The 21,251-nt window shown below is 41.3% G+C and overlaps 1 protein-coding gene across 1 annotated transcript in view; it reads left to right on the forward strand.

Annotated features, from left to right (window-relative positions):
* Positions 1 to 21,251, forward strand: part of LOC129624223 (phospholipid-transporting ATPase IB-like) — a 98,834-nt gene that overhangs the window by 9,934 nt on the left and 67,649 nt on the right. Inside the window, exons 2-8 of the mRNA XM_055541894.1 lie at positions 2,072 to 2,215; positions 5,264 to 5,363; positions 7,765 to 7,863; positions 8,942 to 8,987; positions 11,559 to 11,599; positions 13,201 to 13,274; positions 16,839 to 16,908. Coding sequence (XP_055397869.1) covers positions 2,072 to 2,215; positions 5,264 to 5,363; positions 7,765 to 7,863; positions 8,942 to 8,987; positions 11,559 to 11,599; positions 13,201 to 13,274; positions 16,839 to 16,908 — 574 coding nt within the window. The remainder of the gene's footprint in view (positions 1 to 2,071; positions 2,216 to 5,263; positions 5,364 to 7,764; positions 7,864 to 8,941; positions 8,988 to 11,558; positions 11,600 to 13,200; positions 13,275 to 16,838; positions 16,909 to 21,251) is intronic.

The raw sequence follows: 21,251 nt of genomic DNA on the forward strand, positions 1-21,251 counted from the left end.
CTTTACTTTTTGAAGATTTTTTTAATGTGAACCATTATTAAAGTCTGTATTGAATTTATTACAATATTTCTTCTGTTTTATGCTTTGGTTTTTTGGCCAGAAGGCATTGTGGGATCTTAGCTCCCATACCAGGAATTGAACCTTCACCCCTTGTATTGGAAGGCAAAGTCTTAACCACTGTACCCCCAGGGAAGTCTCTATTATCACTTTAAAAAATGATTTGTTTTGAGCTCTTGTTTCATCATGGCTGTATTTAATTTCTTTTAAAGCAGATGCATTTTCTATGTGTTTTGTTACTTAATTCTTTTGATATGCAAACCACAATTCCCTTTGTCTTTTGTTCCTTTGACTTTGTCATATTTTGGGCAAAAGGCTGCATGCTTTGCATGGATCCTGTGCTGGATCACTTTTTCCTGCTGCTCAGTTTCCTGGGCCACTCTCCAGCCCAGGTACCTGCTGAGGAAGGAGGTGAGCAGGGGCATCGCCTTAGGCTTGGCCCTTCCCAGTGGGAACAGTCGGCCACTGGCAACCTTCCCTTAGGTTGCAGGTCAGCAGGCTTTAAGAGGTAGCCCTGATGACACAGGTCTCTGGTTGGGTGAAGACCCAGAGCTTTGTTTACTTCCATCAGCAGCAGCTTAGCTGTCAGTCACCTCTTTTCTTGTGTTTCTCTTGTATCTTCCCCTCACTCATGGATACTTTGTTAGTGAAATGTGGGAAGAAAAATACCTAGACTAAGCTACAATTCAGATCAGATCAGATCAGATCAGTCGCTCAGTTGTGTCCAACTCTTTGCGACCCCATGAATCGCAGCACGCCAGGCCTCCCTGTCCATCACCAACTCCTGGAGTTCACTGAGACTCACGTCCATCGAGTCAGTGATGCCATGAGGGTCCAATCCCTGACGCAGAGAATCTGAACATCTACTTTAATCCTGAGCTGAAAGAATTTTGACAAATCTGGGCAATGTGGGCTATGGACAGATACACAATTACTTTCTCCGTGTGGATGGTGCACAGGCCAGAGCCCCTCCCCTAGCTGGCCTCTCCTTCTCACCACAAACAAAGCTACCTTTGGCCCTTTGGTCAAAAGCCTTCCTTCTTCTTCAGTTGGTAGATGTCCGAGTAGGAAAGCTACATAGGCAAGGAAGACTATTTAAGACTCTTGCAGAAAGAAGGGAGACAGAACTCAACTCAGCTGACACAAAGGACTGGAGAGAGATTTTTAAGAGCTGAGGTGGGGAAGAGGGGGATCATGGGCAATCCAGGGTTTGAACATTCACTTTACCCAAAGGAAAAGCACAGCTTCTCCCCTTTCACAATAGGAGGGAGTTTTCCAGCTTTGAGCAGGGCGTCAGCTGAAGTCAGGAGGCTATGGTCCTGGGTGATTGCTTTTCGGAGATATCCCAGGTCCTTGAGAAAGATTCCCTGAATCTTAAAGTTGGTAAAGGTCTTTTGAGATTTACATTCATTTAAAAGGGCTTAGAGTAAGTTTAGTTACAATTACAGGTTATCTAAACAGAATACTTTAGAAAAAAGAAAAGTGACTTCAAGGGCCTGCAGGCAGAAAGACACCTGTTTGGACTTTAGTCTAGATGAAGGTCATCTTGTTCAGGGTTCAGGTTTCTGATCTGGGAGCCATTGCTCCTTAGCCAAGACACTCTTCAGAGGGGGCACCCATCCCATACCCCCCTCTGCTTCCATTTCTTCTGTCTCTTGCCTCCACCTCTTTCTGGGTCCAGCCGCTGGGTCCTAATTCATGGTCCCTCACCCCTTTCTTGGGCCCTGTGCCCACCCAGAGCCTTAGGGCAGGGGAGGGGTGGGGTATGTGAGCTGTGGAGGAGTCCGGCTGTCCCCTCCATGCAGGGCAGCAGGGGAAGGCTGCCCTATCTCTCTTGGCCCAGGTCATGATCCCTGGGGACAAAGAATGCTGTCCTCCCCAGGGAACTCAGGAGAGGCTGTGTGTGACCCTTCCACACACACACAGACACACACACACAGAGTCCCTGCTGCCCTCCCTGGAGCCTGCCTTCACCTGAGTTTCCATGTAATATCTTGGTGCCTTCTTGTCACAGGACCCGTTCGCTTCTCTGGGGGCTGTCAGAGGTGGAGGAAAAGATGGGCTGGAGGCAATCTCTGCAAGGAGCAGACGTGCCAATGGGCCGCACCATTTACCTCAACGAACCCCTTAGGAACGCTTTCTGCGAAAACTCCATCAGGTGAGAAGACTGTGGAGGTAGGAGGAGAGGAAGGAGGAAGGAGGCTGTGGTCTTCTCCGCAATAAACAACACTGTGTGTGGATGCTCCAGGCTAGAACAGCATTCTTGGACCTGCAGGAACTCACTGCAGAGAATAGGATTTGTCTCCACCTCCCCTTCGAGGCTTCTTGAAGTCGCTCTCTGCTCTGACTTGTCCCCATTCACAGGCACCCACCCACCAGCTGAGAGTGCTCTAGCAAAACCACTTGCTAGGGAGCGGGGGGAAAGCCCTCGCCAGGGGAGCCACCCACCAACATCACCCACTGGGGAATGAGCATTAGCTAGGAAGAGTTCTGCTTCCTGAGGAATTCACTGAGCTGAGTACTGAAACTCTGCAGAGGCAGTTTAGATGAAAGCCTAAAAGGGACTTTTTCCATATATATGTTTATAACTTCCCTGGTGGTTCAGATGGTAAAGAATCCACCTGCAATGCAGGAGACCTGGGTTCTATCCCTGGGTCAGGAAGATCCCCTGGAGAAGGAAATGGCTACCCACTCCAGTATTCTGGAGACTTCCATGGACAGAGGAACCTGGTGGTCTATAGTCCATGGGGTCGCAAAGAGTTGGACATGACTGAGGAACTAACACACATACGCACACACACATATATATGTGTTTATACATATACACACACACACACACACACATATACATATATTCTTTATTTTTTTAAAACCAGGCTCTAAGGCCAGAGGTTGGATACATGAGCTCAGTAGTCAGTAAGCTTTTTCACTATTAACTAACTAATCAAAGAGCTCAAAAATGTACATCACTGACTTGGCAAGAGAAAGAGGATATCTCTGAAGCCAAAAATGAAGGCAAAGCAGGAACCCAAAGAGGTCAAGGATGCTGATGTGGCTGGTTTCTGAGGACACCTGCCCAGTTCTGGTGACTTAGGGCTTCAGATTTCATGCTCAGTGGGAGGAGGGAACTCAAACCTAAGGCTACACCTGGTGGAAAACAGAATTGGAAACCCACCACCGTAATACTGGGTCTTTGGAGGATAACCTCCTAAATGAAGGGAGAATAAAACATCTGATTTTTAAAAGACACATGATGAAGAAACTTAACTTCTTTTAAATTTGGCTTTGGCTTTAATATTTATAAAATTATTTTATATATCAATAGTCTTAAAAGTTATTAAATGTAATGAACTTGAAGAACAGTTTTGGGTTGCTAATTATTAATTCTATATAGTTCATGAGTCTTTCAAAAACATCCTGCCTAGGGAATTCTTCAAATTCGATGAGGATGAATTAAAAGAAGAAATATTAAATTTCCTATCTAAAAACTCCAAAAGTTTGGTAAAATAACTTGCATAATATCTGGCAAATCCAAACATAATAAAGAATATAAGGAGTATATGAAAAGAGGAAAGTATTAAAGATAAATGAGGTACCCAGAACACATTTTTTTAAATTAACCATACTTCAATAGATTTTCCAAAGATATTTGAAGAATTTGATTCTTTATATTTTTGGATTTATAGTACTCTTGCTTGGAAAATCCCATGGACGGAGGAGCCTGGTAGGCTGCAATCCATGGGGTCGCTAAGAGTCAGACACGACTGAACGACTTCACTTTTGCCTTTCACTTTCATGCACTGGAGAAGGAAATGGCAACCCATTCCAGTGTTCTTGCCTGGAGAATCCCAGGGATGGCTGAGCCTGGCGGGCCGCCATCTAAGGGGTCGCACAGAGTCAGACACGACTGAGGTTGACTTTGCAGCAGCAGCAGCAGAGCTAAAATTTTTAAACCAGTCATATCTACCTATCATCTCTCTGTCATGGTCTGAATTCCCCCAAAGTTCATATGTTGAAATCCTAGCCCTCCAATGTGATGTTTTAGGAGGTGGAGCCCTTGGGAAATGATGGGGTCATTCGGGCAGAGTCCTCATTAGTGGACTTGCGACCTTATAAAAGGGCCCCAGAGAACTGCCTTGCCCCTTCCACAATGTGAGGTTACACTGAGAATGTCGGTGGTGAAGTGGACACCCACCAGACACTGAATTTGCTGGTGCCATGATCTCAGACCCCCCAGACTCTGGAACTGTGAGAAATAAATGTTGGTTGTTTATAAGCACCCAGTTTATGGTATGTTTGTTACAGCAGCTCAAATAGACTAGACGCTATCCTAGACCAAAAGACACACTGTCTATGCTTTTATACGTGTTAAATAGCCTTCACCAGCGATGATGCCGGTTTACACCTACATCATCAGTTTGAGAGCTCATATTTCCTTGTGTCCTTGCTAATAATGCTGGGATTGCTCAGTCACTCAGTCATCGGTGTGAGATGTGAAAGCCTCTCTTTGTTTTTATTCCTTTGATTATTAAAAGTCTATTTGCTTGCTTTATGTTTACTGGCCACTTGTATTTATTCTTTTGATAATTACTTGTTTATGCTTTAGATCCATTTTTATATTATGGTAAATGTTGTTTGCTTAATGGTTTTTAAAGACTCACTGTATACTAGAGATATTAGCCTCTTTTTCCTATGTGCTACAAATATATTTTTCCTAGTTGGTTATCATTTTTCAGTCTTATAGTGCTTTCTTTCTGAACAGAACTTATATTTTTATATATCAAAATTTTGCTCATTACCAGGTTGTGTTCCTTATTACCTTCTCATTTGCATGTGTTTATTTTTTTTCTTTTGAATTTTTTGCTATGTATTGGAGTATAGCTGATTAACAATTTTGTGATAGTTTTAGTTGAACAGCAAAGGGATCCAGTCATGCATACGTCTAGATAGCATGCTGCTCTCTGCTTTCAGATCCTTGGTTCTCCACATCTGCCTATGTATTCACAGTACTTCATGAAATGGGGAAATTCTTCTTCTACCTTGGGTTTTTTTAAAGGTAACAATGAATGCTGTGAAAAAAGACAATATCTTTAGAAAAGTCACAGCAATTTAAAACAATGTTTTATCCACTTCTGAGTTGTAACCAAATTTTGTGTTTTCCATTGTTTTTATTCAGAAGGTTAACTTTCTACCTTTCTACCCACAGCACAGCCAAATACAGCATGTGGTCATTTCTCCCTCGATATTTGTATCTGCAGTTTAGCAAAACTGCCAACGCCTTCTTCCTGTTCATCACTATATTGCAGGTGATGTTTTGAACATGTTGTTAGATTCAGATTTCTAAGAAGTACAAAAGGTACAACAATCTCATGAGTGTGACACAGAGAATAAGTTTAAGCACTATAAAGAGAGAACTCTCTTCTTCAAATATTTAACTTACTCAGTGAGACACTAAACTCCATTTCTGGGCTGAAAGACATGTTGGTGAACAGTAGATGAATTAATGAGATATATTTGAAGTGACTTTTGTCATTTGTGCTACCTCCATAACAAGATGATTTTACTGTGTTTTGAAAGATATAATTCACTCTTTCATGTTAGTTTAAAATAACATCTCCCCTGCCGATAATAAGAACACTTAACATGAGGTCTAGCACCTTAACAAACTTTTAAGTCTCCAATCTCCAATAAAGTGCTAGTACTGCAGGACCTTTGCTGCCCAGCAGATCTCTAGAACGTCTTCATCCTGCATAACTGAAGCTTTCTACTCACTGAGTAACAGGTCCCCCCCACCCCCACCCCCCACCATCGCCAGCCTCTGGCACCCACTGTTCTCCTTGATAATTCTGTTAGTTTGACTGTTTTAGATACCTCATATCAGCGGAGTCATAGGATTGTCCTTCTGTGACGGGCTTTTATCACTTCCATAATTTTCTCAAGGGTCATCCACGCTGCACATATGACAAAATTTCCGTCTTTTAAGGCTGAACTAGGTGTATGTACTATTATACACAGAAATAATAAGCAAGCAAAAGTACTAAGACAGCATAGAGAGTGCACCTAGGTCCACGTCTGGAAATATAGTCTAAATACTGACTTAAAACTCAACATTAAAAAAACAAAGGTCGTGGCATCTAGTCCCATCACTTCCTGGAAAACAGAAGAAGAAAACATGGAAGCAGTGGCAGATTTTATTTTCTTGGGCTCCAAAATCACTGCAGATGGTGACCACAGCCATGAAATTAAAAAACGCTTGCTCCCTGGAAGTAAGGCTATGGCAAACCTACACAGCATATCAAAAAGCAGAGACATTACTTTGCTGACAAAGGTCCATATACTCAAAGCTATGGTATTTCCAGCAATTATGTGAGAATTGGACCATAAAGAAGGCCCAGTGCTGAAGAACTGATGCTTTTGAACTGTGATGCTGGAGAAGACTCTTTAGAGTCCCTTGGACTGCAAGGAGATCAAACCAGACAATCCTAAAGGAAATCAACCCCGAGCATTCACTGGCAGGATTGATGCTGAAGCTGATGTGCCAATACTCTGGCCATGTGATGCAAAGAGTTGACTCCCTGGAAGAGACGCTGAAGCTAGGAAGGATCAAAGGTAAAAGGCGAAGTGGATGGCAGAGGATGAGATGGTTGGATAGCAACACTGACTCAATGGACATGAATTTGAGCAAATGCCCAGAGATAGTGGATCCTAGTGTGCTGCAGTCCATGAAGTTGCAGAGAGTCAGACCCGACTGAGGGACTGAACGAGAACTTGTCTAAATCTGGAAAACTAAAGGGTCAGACCCCAGACCTCACCTACCCTTGCATCCATCAGAAAGCAACTACAACCTCAGTTTCAATTGCTTTATTTTTCACAATTTAGACAGTAGGGGGTAGCCCTAGAGCACTGTCCACAGGTAACTTGTACCCAGGAAACATTATTCTTCTGGGCCTCCAAAAAATTTCTCCTCTTCCTCAAAAAGAAGTAAGATTAAGATAGCTGACCATTTGGATTTAGCTATTTTGAAAAGATGCTGTTTTCTTTATTATTTTAAAATTTAATTTTTGGCTGTGGGGCTTGTGGAATCTTAGTTCCTTGACCAGGGATTGAACCCAAGCCTTTGGCAATGAAAGTGTGGAATCCTAACCGCTGGACTGCCAAGGAATTTCCCCCAAAGATGTTATTTTAAACATTGAGGTTTTGAGCTGTTTCAACCAAAGCATAATAAAGTGTCTATTAGAAAGGTAACACAATGACTGAAATGTTATTAAGCAGTTGCTCTGGGGACTTATCCGTAGTGTATAACATTTAGTGTCTGGGCTTCCCTTGTGGCTCAGATAGTAAAGAATCTGCCCGCAAACGTGGGAGACCAGTTTTCAAACCCTGTGTCAGGAAGATCCCCTGGAGAAGGGAATGGCAACCCACTCCAGTATTCTTTCCTGGAGAATTCCATGGACAGAGGAGCCTGGCAGCCTGTATAGTCTATGGGGTCTCACAGAGCTGGACACAGCTGAGTGACTAACACTGACTTTTTGACTTTGAGTATGTAGTGTCACACTCTGGGGTGATTTTGGTATCCTGAATCCTTTTCCGTTATATTTAATGTGTCTTGTTGTCACGTCCTGGATCATGCCATTAGCAGTGTAACTTGCAGTGTATGCAAAATATAATAAGGACTTATGAAATTAATAGTGTAACTCTATTTTGCAGCAAATTCCAGACGTATCTCCAACGGGAAAATACACAACTCTGGTGCCTCTGCTAGTTATTCTTGTAATTTCAGGCATTAAAGAGATTGTAGAAGATTATGTAAGTTTGCTGTTAGTAAATGCTCTCAAAACCACTGCCTTGAATGTAAGAGGTGTATTTCTTGCTCTGCTTTTTTTTTTTTTTTTTTTAAATTTCAGGCTACTGGTTGGAACTGTATGGTTGTTTAAATCCGTAGTTGATATGAAGAGTGAATTAAAGTTTTGAGGTTTCTTTTTTTAATTGTATGTGTATTTGAGAGGCCAGCAGGACTTCATATCAGTTCTGAGAACTGTGATAGTATCTGTGGGGACACAATCCAGCCAGAGGAGAGAATCCTAGATGGCAGAGAAGGATGTGCACACAAATTGTGCTCTTACTTCGTTACTCCTATAACCTTGGCGGAGGAGTGATTTTACAGGCGCCTGCAGATTTCAGTAGGAAAATAAGACAGATAGCTAACAGTGTTTTCTTTTGCTGCTGCAGGGGTCGCTCTAGAGTTGTCTCCTCCTCACCTACAGTCCTAATGCTCGTTTCTAAAATAGCCAGTGGTGGTCATTTGTACATTTCTGCCTTACTCCTGCCAGCTTGTTCTGTCATCAGTTAAATCTGTTAGGCCTTTCAACTGGTTTATAGTACGAAAGAATTTTTCAAACTTAAAAGCTTTTGGTTAAATTGGGGCAATATTCAGCATAGCCAATTATGTGTTTTGCCAAATAATCATTACAAACATCACATGAAATGTTAACATTTCAAGGAAGCACTTTACTATGCAGCAGGCACTGTGCTGTGTATCAATATCTGTGTGTGTGTGTGTGAATTCATTTAAACTGAGGCACAGACAAGTCAGTGACCTGATGAGGCTGTCATAGTCAGGGGCAGAGTTGGGACATCAGCCAGGGCAAGCTGGTTCTAGAGGTCCCACACTTGACCACGTTGGTGGTCGGCCTCCCTTAGTGCACACCTCAGTTTAGGAAGTAATGTAAAGGTGAAAGGAGAGTGAAATCGGTTATAGCCAAAAACCTGCTTTATAGTTAGGTTTACTACTTCTATTCTTTTTAAACCCACTGTGTCTTGTATTGTGATTTGAATGATTCATTTCAAACTTTTGATATCATGGCTATTTTTTTTCCTGTAACAGAAACGACATATGGCAGACAAATTAGTTAACTCAAAGAACACAATAGGTAAGATATTAGATTTAGCTTCTACCCTATTTCACTCTAAGAAAATATTCAAATTCATCAAGTAGATACTTTTTTTTAATTTTTATTTTATTTTTTAACTTTACAATATTGTATTGGTTTTGCCATATATCAAAATGAATCTGCCACAGGTATACATGTGTTCCCCATTCTGAACCCTCCTCCCTCCTCCCTCCCCATACCCTCCCTCTGGGTCATCCCAGTGTACCAGCCCCAAGTATCCAGTATCGTGCCTCGAACCTGGACTGGCGACTTGTTTCATATATGATATTATACATGTTTCAATGCCATTCTCCCAAATCATCCCACCCTCTCCCTCTCCCACAGAGTCCAAAAGACTGTTCTATACATCAGTGTCTCTTCTGCTGTCTCATATACAGGGTTATTGTTACCATCTTTCTAAATTCCATATATATGCGTTAGTATACTGTATTGGTGTTTGTCTTTCTGGCTTACTTCACTCTGTATAATAGGCTCCAGTTTCATCCACCTCATTAGAACTGATTCAAATGTATTCTTTTTAATGGCTGAGTAATACTCCATTGTGTATATGTACCACAGCTTTCTTATCCATTCATCTGCTGATGGGCATCTAGGTTGCTTCCATGTCCTGGCTATTATAAACAGTGCTGCGATGAACATTGGGGTACACGTCTCTCTTTCAATTCTGGTTTCCTCAGTGTGTATGCCCAGCAGTGGGATTGCTGGGTCATAAGGCAGTTCTATTTCCAGTTTTTTAAGGAATCTCCACACTGTTCTCCATAGTGGCTGTACTAGTTTGCATTCCCACCAACAGTGTAAGAGGGTTCCCTTTTCTCCACACCCTCTCCAGCATTTATTGCTTGTAGACTTTTGGATCGCAGCCATTCTGACTGGCATGAAATAGTACCTCATAGTGGTTTTGATTTGCATTTCTCTGATGATGAGTGATGTTGAGCATCTTTTCATGTGTTTGTTAGCCATCTGTATGTCTTCTTTGGAGAAATGTCTATTTAGTTCTTTGGCCCATTTTTTGATTGGGTCATTTATTTTTCTGGAATTGAGCTGTAGGAGTTGCTTGTATATTTTTGAGATTAGTTGTTTGTCAATTGCTTCATTTGCTATTATTTTCTCCCATTCTGAAGGCTGTCTTTTCACCTTGCTTATAGTTTCCTTTGTTGTGCAGAAGCTTTAAAGTTTAATTAGGTCCCATTTGTTTATTTTTGCTTTTATTTCCAATATTCTGGGAGGTGGGTCATAGAGGATCCTGCTGTGATGTATGTCAGAGAGTGTTTTGCCTATGTTCTCCTCTAGGAGTTTTATAGTTTCTGGTCTTACGTTTAGATCTTTAATCCATTTTGAGTTTATTTTTGTGTATGGTGTTAGAAAGTGGTCAAGTTTCATTCTTTTACAAGTGGTTGACCAGTTTTCCCAGCACCACTTGTTGAAGAGATTGTCTTTGATCCATTGTATATTCTTGCCTCCTTTGTCAAAGATAAGGTGTCCATAGGTGCATGGATTTATCTCTGGGCTTTCTATTTTGTTCCATTGATCAATATTTCTGTCTTTGTGCCAGTACCATACTGTCTTGATGACTGTGGCTTTGTAGTAGAGCCTGAAGTCAGGCAGGTTGATTCCTCCAGTTCCATTCTTCTTTCTCAAGATTGCTTTGGCTATTGGAGGTTTTTTGTATTTCCATACAAATTGTGAAATTATTTGTTCTAGCTCTGTGAAGAATACCGTTGGTAGCTTGATAGGGATTGCATTGAATCTATAAATTGCTTTGGGTAGTATACTCATTTTCACTATATTGATTCTTCCAATCCATGAACATGGTATATTTCTCCATCTGTTAGTGTCCTCTTTGATTTCTTTCACCAGTGTTTTATAGTTTTCTATATATAGGTCTTTAGTTTCTTTAGGTAGATATATTCCTAAGTATTTTATTCTTTTCATTGCAAAGGTGAATGGAATTGTTTCCTTAATTTCTCTTTCTATTCAAGTAGATACTTGTAATATGTTTTATAACATGTTGATATTTAAAGAAATATAGAAATAAGTAACAAAAACCGGAAGGAAACTATATTTCCATATGTTAGAATTATGTAAATACATCAACTAGAATAAAAGGAAAGATAAAAGATGGGGAAGGGTAGAGTATTCAGGATACGAACAATTCTTTTTTGTTTTTTAACAATTCTTATGTCTGTAAAAGAGATCTGGGTGTTACATATTCTCTCAGTCCTAGTTTTGATATGTGCTGTCTCTGTATTTGATTGGAAAAATGCTGCTCTTCAGGCTACAGCCAGTATTTTAGCATACAACAGCAAACTGTTTTCCCTTGGGATTGGAAGTGACTTAACACAGCCTCTATCTGCCTGTCTATTTATATTATCTTATATATATCATTGTCCTGTCATGTTATGTTATGTATATTGCTCTTTTTGGTAAAGTGCATATTAATCTTTCAGTTTATATAAAAGTTAAATTAACAAAGAGAATATAAAGAAATGCCTGTAGTGTTTGGGAAAATGTGTCTTTATTACACTGAATACATAGCTGTTTCTTTTTCAGTGTTAAGACAGAATGCATGGCAAATGATTCTGTGGAAAGAGGTAAGAATGTATTTTAATGCTTAACTTAGTCATAAGCACCTACCATATTTAAAGCTAACAGATTTTTATCTGTGAAGCATGTCTTTCAAAATCATCATATTGCCCATTTGTTGTTGTTGTTTATGAGGACATAGAGAATCAAAGAGAACTAGCCTCTTGTTCAAAGTTATGTGGCCAGGAAGGACTGAAATGGATCTGAACTTAAATTGGCCTGGCTAGAGGTCTACACACCTCCACTGTGCCTGGGTGTTACCTCCATGTTGCGGCATGGACCATTTAAAGTCAGTTCAGTTCAGTTCAGTTCAGTCACCCAGTCTTGTCCTACTCTTTGCGACCCCATTGACTGAAGCACACTAGGCTTCCTGTCCATCACCAACTCCCAGAGTTTACTCAAACTCATGTCCATTGAGTCGGTGATGCCATCCAACCATCTCATCCTCTGTGGTCACCTCTTCCTGTCTTCAATCTTTCCCAGCATTAGGGTCTTTTCTAATGAGTCAGTTCTTCACATCAGGTGACAAAAGCATTGGAGTTTCAGCTTCAGCATCAGTCCTTCCAATGAATATTCAGGACTGATTTCTTTTAGGAAGACTGGTTGGATCTTATTGCTGTCCAAGGGACTGTCAGGAGTCTTCTCCAACACCACAGTTCAAAAGCATAAATTCTTTGGTGCTCAGCCTTCTTTATGGTCCAACTCTCACATCCGTACATGACTACTGGAAAAACCATAGCTTTGACTAGACGGACATTTGTTGGCAAAGTAATATCTCTGCTTTTTAATATGCTGTCTAGGTTGGTCATAGCTTTTCTTCCAAGGAACAAGTATCTTTTAATTTCATGGCTGCAGTCACCATCTGCAGTGATTTTGGAGCCCCCCCCCCCAATAAAGTCTCTCACTGTTTCCATTGTTTTCCCATCTATTTGCCACAAAGTGATGGGACTGGATGTCATGATCTTTGTTTTTTGAATGTTGAGTTTTAAGCCAGCTTTTTCACTCTCCTCTTTCACTTTCATCAAGAGGCTCTTTAGTTCCTCTTCTCTTTCTTCCATAAAGGTGGTGTCATTTGCATATCTGAGGTTATTGATATTTCTCCAGCAATCTTGATTCCAGCTTGTGCTTCATCCACCCCAGCATTTCGCATGATGTACTCTACCTGTAAGTTAAATAAGCAGGGTGACCATATACAACCTTGATGTACTCCTTTCCCAATTTGGAACCAGTCTGTTGTTCCATGTCCAATTCTAACTGTTGCTTCTTGACCTGCATACAGATTTCTCAGGAGGCAGGTAAGGTGGTCTGGTATTCCCATCTCTTTAAGAATTTTTCAGACTGTTATGATCCACACAGTCAAAGGCTTTGTTGTTGACTTAAAGTCAATGGTTCACAGCCTGTTGCTGTGGGTACAAGACAGCATTTATATGGAGGATATCACTGAGCAATGAAAGCATCAGGAGATTCAGTTGTTCTAATGTAGGTGAATTTATTAGCATGGACTCAGGATTTTCATCTTATACTTTTTCTTGAGAATATATGACAGATTTTGCTTTTAATTGTGATTTTTAAAATTCATGTTTCTGTGTTTTCTCTCCTGGTTTAAAAGGTTAATGTTGGTGACATTGTGAAGGCCACCAATGGGCAGTTCCTTCCTGCAGACATGGTCCTGATTTCTTCCAGGTTAGTTATGTTAGTGGGCATTTAAGGAACTTTTGTTATGAAATAGAAATTAAACAAAAAAAAACCAAAGGCCTTTTCTTCTTTCACTCCTTTCACCATCTCTTTATACTGGAGACCAGTGATTGCAAACATTTTCTGTAAAAGGACACATAGCAAATATCTTCAGCTTTGTGGGCCGTGCAATCTCTGTTGTAGCTACTCAGCTCTTTTTCTGTACTATCAGAAACAACCAAAGGCAAAGTGTAAACAAATAGAATAATTGTGTCCCAGTAAAACTTTATTTATGAAAATAAGCAGGGGCCAGGTTTAGCATTTGGGTCATAGATTGATGATTAATATTCTATACTTTTATGATCTTTTCTTTCATTTCCCTGGACATATTTTCTTTTATTCTGATTCTTAGGTTAATTCTATTTCTTCTACAGTTTCTATAGATATTCAACAAATCTAAAATATTTTACACTTATTATCTTGTTTTATTCTCATGTAATAAAAGGATATATTTTACAATAGAAACAAAAATGATAGGGTACTTAAGAACAGATCTGAGAAAACATATGCAAGTGCTTAATGGAAGACTTAAATGTATGGAGAAATATATCATGTTCTTGGATAGGAAGATTCAATATTATAAAGATGTCAGTTCCTGCCAGACTGATCTAAAAGCTTACTGCCATTCCAACCAAAATCTCAAACATATTTTAATGGGAATCGATGAGCTGATTATAAATACCTAATTTGTACCTGTGGGATTTGAGCTTGTGCAGGTGATTGAATGATGACTTTCAATGCCATTGAGAGAAGAGTCATTATACTTCCCAAGAGAGGGCAAGATGTCCTGCCATGCAGGGTCAAAGGGGAGGCATTGCATTTGGTCAGGAGGCAGAAACGAGAGAGAGAGGAAGCCAAGGTCAGAGCCTTTAGTGAGATTTCTGGAGGAAAGTCAGGGCAGGACAGAGTGAACCCTTTAGGATCGCTTAAGCTCTTATGGCAGAAAGTGAAGAGGAACTAAAAAACCTCTTGATGAAGGTGAAAGAGGAAAGTAAAAAAGTTGGCTTAAAACTCAACATTCAGAAAATGAAGATCATGGCCTCTGGTCCCACCACTTTATGGGAAATAAATGGGGAAACAGTGGAAACAGTGTCAGACTTTATTTTTGGGGGCTCCAAAACCACTGCAGATGGTGACTGCAGCCATGAAATTAAAAGACGCTTACTCCTTGGAAGGAAAGTTATGACCAAACTAGATAGCATATTGAAAAGAAGAGATATTACTTGGTTAACAAAGGTCCGTCTAGTCAAGGCTATGGTTTTTCTAGTGGTCATGCATGGATGTGAAGACTGTGAAGAAAGCTGAGCGCTGAAGAATTGATGCTTTTGAACTGTGGTGTTAGAGAAGACTCTTGAGAGTCCCTTGGACTGCAAGGAGATCCAACCAGTCCATTCTGAAGGAGATCAGTCCTGGGATTTCTTTGGAAGGAATGATGCTAAAGCTGAAACTCCAGTACTTTGGCCACCTCATTTGAAGAGTTGATTCATTGGAAAAGACTCTGATGCTGGGAGGGATTGGGGGCAGGAGGAGAAGGGGACGACAGAGGATGAGATGGCTGGATGGGATCATGGACTCGATGGACATGAGTCTGGGTGAACTCCAGGAGTTGGTGATGGACAGGGAGGCCTGGCGTGCTGCAATTCATGGGGTCGCAAAGAGTCGGACACGACTGAGCAACTGAACTGAACTGAAGCTCTAATACTTTGGCCACTTGATGCTAAGAGCCAACTCATTGGAAAAGACCCTGATGCTGGGAAAGATTGAGGGCAGGATGAGAAGGGGTCAACAGAGGATGAGCTGGTTGGATGGCATCATCGACTCAATGGACATGAGTTTGAGCAAACTCCAGAAAATAGTGAAGGACAGGGAAGCCTGGCCTGCTGTAGTCCATGGAGTCATGAAAAGTTGGACTGGACTTAACGACTGAACAGCAACAACAGTCTTGGCTTATTCTGCTGGGCTCTGGGCTATAGGTCTCCTGTTTCCGAGTACCAGGCCCTGGGATGATTTAGGGCACAAGTGTGTGAAAGTTAGATAAAGTAGGTGTTTAGGGAGCACAGACTCAGGATTGGTTGGTTTGCACGTGATGGCACACTCTTGGTAGAGCCCTACTCTGTCTCTAAGGATCAATTGCCCTTGAGAGTTGCAGTCTCTCTCCAGCCAACATGATTTGTAAGATGTCAAGACATCATAAGATACAGAAAGTAAAAGACAATGTTAATAGAAATGTATTTGGAAGAGCAAAGGGCTGAGAACTGTCAAGGCACTTATGAATAGGAATAAAGACTCAGATGGAGAGAGCAAACTCAAAGCAGGGGAAGAAGAGGGTAGGATAAATTGAGAGAGGAGCTTGAAATATATACTTTACCATGGGGCTTCCCAGGTGGCATTAGCAGTAAAGAACCCACCTGCCAATGCAGGAGACATAAGAGATGTGGGTTTGTTCCCTGTGTCAGGAAGATCCCTTGGAGAAGGAAATGGCAACCCACTCCAGTGTTCTTGCCTGGAGAATGCCATAGACAGAGGAACCTGGCAGGCTACAGTCCATAGGGTTACAAAGAGTCAGACATGACTGAAGCAACTTAGCACACATGTGTAAAATCGATAGGTAATGGGAAGTTGCTCTGTAACACAGGGAGCTCAGCTTGGTGCTCTGTGACAACCTAAAAGGGGTGAGATGGGTTGGTGGGAGGCAGGTTCAAGAGGGAGGGGACATGTGTATGCCTGTGGCAGATGCATGTTGATGTATGGCAGAAATCAATGCAACATTGTAAAGCAATTATCCTCCAATTAAAAATAAATTGAGAAAAGAAGAATTTGAGGGTAGTTGTTTGACTTCATTTAAAGAGATGATTTTCAATTTGTAGCAGTTTAGATGGGTTAATATTGGCACAGGAACACAAAATCTAGAATCGTGGGAGGTAATAGAGAATCCAGAAACACATCTCCGTGTTGGAGCTTTGACGTGCGATAGTGGTGGCACTCTGCTTCAGTGGAAACAGGAGTTAGAGTTAGTTGCTCAGTCATGTCTGACTCTTTTGTGACCCCATGGACTGTAGCCTGCCAGGCTCCTCTGTCCATGGAATTCTCCAGACAGTAGTACTGGAATGGGTTGTCATGCCCTCCTCCAGGGGATCTTCCCAACTCAGGGATCGAACCCAGGTCTCCTGCACTGCAGGCAGATTATTTACCATCTGAGCCACCAGGGAAGTCAGTGGTAACAGGACGGGCTGTTAAATAATAATGTTTTGGAACTGGTTACCCACATAGCAAAAAGTGAAATTCCTTTCTACACAGAAACCAACTGTAGGGAATTCCCTGATGGCCCAGTGATTAGGACTCTTGGGCTTGTAGGATCAGACTGCTGAAATCCACTGGCAAGGTGGTAGTTGTGGTCCTTTCTGTTCTGAAGAATCCTTACTGATGTAGACCATATTTCATGGTTACAGTTATTGGGAAATTAATTTGTTTGAGAGATGTTGATTCAATATCATTCGTTTTATTTTTTTTTAGTGAACCTCAGGCAACATGTTTTGTTGCAACATCTAATCTGGATGGAGAGACGAATCTAAAAATACGGCAGGTAAAGACACCTTTATTTACCTATTTGGCTGCACCTGGTCCAAGTTGCAGCACCTGAACTCTTAGTTGCGGCACATGGAATAGTTCTCTGACCAGGGATGGAACCTGTGCCCCCTGCATTGGGAGCCCAGAGTCTCAGACACTGGACCACCAGGGAAGTCCTGAGATGTCTTTCTAATTCCTAACTTTATACTTGAGTCCACAGTGTCAAGTTTTGCGATGTACAAAACTTACTTTTTTTTTCATGATGAAAATGGTCTCACCGCTAATAAATGGATGTAATTTATCCTCATGAGATATTTAGAAGGTACTTTCAAAAGAATAAGCAAGAACTACATGAATGTGTCACTCACTACTGCAAGAAAAATCATAGTGTATAAAATTCAGGTCATAAAGGATGACACACCTTTATGCATTTTGTTTTGAGTTTGATATTTCTGCTGGTGATTTGATGATAAAAGTGTCCTGACTAAATATAACTAGATCAAAGTGTGTTTCTCGCTCAGTCATGTCCAACTGTTTGGCACCCTGTGGACTGTAGCCCACCAGGGTCCTCTGTCCATGGAATTCTCCAGGCAAGAATACTGGAGTGGGTAAGCAATTCCCTTCTCCAGGGGATCTTCCCAACCCAGGGACTGAACCCAGGTCTCCTGCATTGCAGGCAGATTCTTTACTGGCTAAGCCACCAGGGAAGTTGTCCATAACCAGATTAAAAGGGAATATAAATGAACACTGGGTGATCTTATATACCATTGCTTTTAAAACTACTATTTGAACTTTAGATTAGCATGTGATTATGAGTGGGCAGGAGAAGGCAATGGCACCCCACTCCAGTACTCTTGCCTGGAAAACCCCATGGATGGAGGAGCCTGGTGGGCTGCAGTCCATGGGGTCGCAAAGAGTCGGACACGACTGAGTGACTTCCCTTTCACTTTTCACTTTCATACATTGGAGAAGGAAATGGCAACCCACTCCAGTGTTCTTGCCTGGAGAATCCCAGGGATGGGGGAATCTGGTGGGCCTCTGTCTATGGGGTCGCACAGAGTCGGACACGACTGAAGAGACTTAGCAGCAGCAGCAGTAGCATGAGTGGGCAGAAGCAGTGTTCAATTATCTTTTCAGTAATGGAAAAAAGGGCATTGATCTTTGCTCTGTTAGTTTGCTTAAGTAAGGAAGTCCCTGGTTTTATATTTGATTATTTGCATGTCTGTTGCTATCTTTACTGCAAACTTTAATTTGATTTGAAAATAGAAAACGGGTTTAGAATTTGTTAAATCTATCATCTTTGTAAAAGTAATTGAGAAAATGAGTTTATTTTGCCTCCATCACTTTCCAAATCTCACCTTTGTCTTCAGTGCTAATCATAGTAATAGTTTGGTACCTACCTGATTTTTTAAAAATTCAATTACAGACTTCTGTTTCTGGGAAGATGGAGTAGACATTGTTTTACCTAGTTTTTCCTGCCAAGTACAACTAAAGACTTTGGCTTTTATATAAAAAACAAACATAAGACTCTGAGAAACTGAGAGAAGAAGCCAGATAGCAGGACCTTGCGACTCTGGGAACAATGTGATGGCGAATTCCCTGTTCTTTCTTTGGCCTCATTTATCTCAGGGTCCACATAGTCAAAGCTGTGGTTTTCCCAGTAGTCACACACGGATGTGACGGTTGGATAATAATGAAAGTTGAGCACTGAAGAATTGATGCTTTTGAACTATGGTGTTAGAGAAGAATGTTGAGAGTCCCTTGGACAGCAAGGAGATCAAACCAGTCAATCTTAAAGGAAATGAACCCTGAATATTCATTGGAAGGACAGATGCTGAAGCTTCAATACTTTGGCCACCTGATGCAAAGAGCTGACTCATTGGAAAAGACGCTGATGCTGGGAAAGATTGAAGGCAAAAGGAGAAGAGGGTGGCATAGGATGAGGTGGTTAGATAGCACCACCAACTCAATAGACATGAATTTGAGCAAACTCCAGGAGATAGGAAAGATATTCCTTCCAATGAATATTCAGGGTTCATTTCCTTTAGGATTAGGAGACCATGTGGACAGTAGTAACAAGGCATTGCAACCCATTTAAGCCAGGAAGGTGTTGTTGAAGGTCTACAGGGTGATCAGGGCTCTCACCCTTGCCCAGCTATAACTGACCACCACCCTACCCCAACTTGGACATCAAAAGAGGAAAGTTTGCAACTTGTATGCTTATCCCCCATCATATAGTAAGGAGACAGCACTTTCATCCCCTGTCAGAGAGGTGCCAGAGGAAGTCAGCTAAGGTTTAAATGATGTCTAGTATCTCGGAGAGGGCAATGGCACCCCACTCCAGTACTCCTGCCTGGAAAATCCCATGGACAGAGGAGCCTGGTAGGCTGCAGTCCATGGGGTTGCTACGAGTCGGATACGACTGAGTGACTTCACTTTCACTTTTCACTTTCCTGCATTGGAGAAGGAAATGGCAACCCACTCCAGTGTTCTTGCCTGGAGAATCCCAGGGACAGGGGAGCCTGGTGGGCTGCCATCTATGGGATCACACAGAGTCGGACACGACTGCAGTGACTTAGCAGCAGCAGCAGTATCTCGTAACATAATACATGTAACAGGCAAGCTGTCTGGTTTCAGTCAAAATTTATTCACCATACCCCAAACCAGAAGGATCTCAAACTCAATGAAAAATGATAACCCATGATGCTAACACCAAAATAACAAAAAATGTAAGCATTATCTGACAGAGACACTACAGGGGACATTAGAAAAAAGGCTTTCATGAGCAATGACAAAAATACTTGAAACAAAAGTCTCAGCAAAGAAACAGTCTCAGCAAGGAAATTTGGAAATTTTTAAAAACTTAAAAATACAATAACTAACCCCCCTTCCCCCACAAACACACACAAAGCAACCCCCAAAGCAACCCACCAACCAAATGAAAAAAGCTCAGGGGTTGGGCTCAACAGCAGAATATAAGGGCTGGAGAAAAGAATCTGTGAATTGAAAGATGGCACAATAGAAACTACCCAATTTAAACAACAAAGAAAGTAGATGGAAAAAAAAAAAAAGAACAGAGATGTATTTGTTCTTGTTGGGGGCTTTCCTAGTGGCTCATACAGTGAAGAATCTGCTGCAATGCAGGAGACCTGACTCAGTCCCTGGTTGGGAAAGATCCCCTCGAGAAGGGATGGCTACCCACTCCAGTATTCTTGCCTGGAGAATTCCAAAGACAGAGGAACCTGGTGGGCTACAGTCCATGGGGTCACAAAGAGTTGAACACAACTGAGTGACTAACACTTTTATTACACTTTTCATTCTGTTGTCTTTCTGATTTAAAGAATTTCTTCATGCACTTTCAGTACATAAGAATAGGTATTTCAGTTGTATGTGTTGCAAATGTCTTCTTCAAGTTGGTAACTTGCTTTCAGACTTTATTTACGGTACCTTTTGTTGAACGGAAGTTCATCCCAAACTGTTTCAATGTAGGTCCCTGAGTGTCAAAACGTTTAAGACTTTGTATGCATGCCTGAGAATATTTGTACTAAACTTTCACATTTATTTGAAATTAGAAAGTTGTAACATTCTAGATTCAAAGGTTTCTTAATTAAGTACTTAAAAATAAAATCCTCTGTCTTTAAGTATTTCCTATTGTTAGACTAATGACAATTTGATTCCAAATTCTTTTGGAGGTGATCTGCCTTTTCTCTCTGGAAGGCTGAGATCATCTCATTGGAATGAGGCATTTTCTCGATGAGTGATTCTCAAAGTGTGATCCTTGGACCAGCAGCGTCACCATCCTGTTAGAGTTGTTAGAAATGCAAGTTTTGGTGCCTTAGCCTAGACCCACTGAACAAAAACTCTGGGGGCACAGCCCTGCAGTCTGTACTTTAACATGACTCCAGGTGAGTCTGATGCACACGGAAGTTGGCATCATTGTTCTAGATCCTTGCTAGTCAGAGTGTGAGCCACAGTTGAGCATCACCAGTTGTAGCATAAATCTATCAAATACTATATGGTGTTTGATTGTGACAATTATAATTTCACTTCAAGGCGATGGAAACTAAACTTTCATACTTCTTTTGATCTCATTAAAATTATTTGCAAAATGTTGGTATGGCAAAGCCTTCTAGCAAAGTTTATGTTAGTGTTTGATATAAATTTTTTTTGTTTGGTAAGTGCAATACATTTTCAGACACTGACTTTCATAATATTCTTTTATTCGCCATTATGGCAACCCTCTCCAGTATTCTTGCCTGGGAAATCCTATGGACAGAGGAGCCTGGTGGGGTACCGTCCATAGCATCGCAAAGAGTTGGACATGACTGAGCGACAGAACAACAACGAGACATTGAACTT

The sequence above is a fragment of the Bubalus kerabau genome, chromosome 12 (assembly GCF_029407905.1).
Source record: "Bubalus kerabau isolate K-KA32 ecotype Philippines breed swamp buffalo chromosome 12, PCC_UOA_SB_1v2, whole genome shotgun sequence".
NCBI lineage: Eukaryota > Metazoa > Chordata > Mammalia > Artiodactyla > Bovidae > Bubalus > Bubalus kerabau.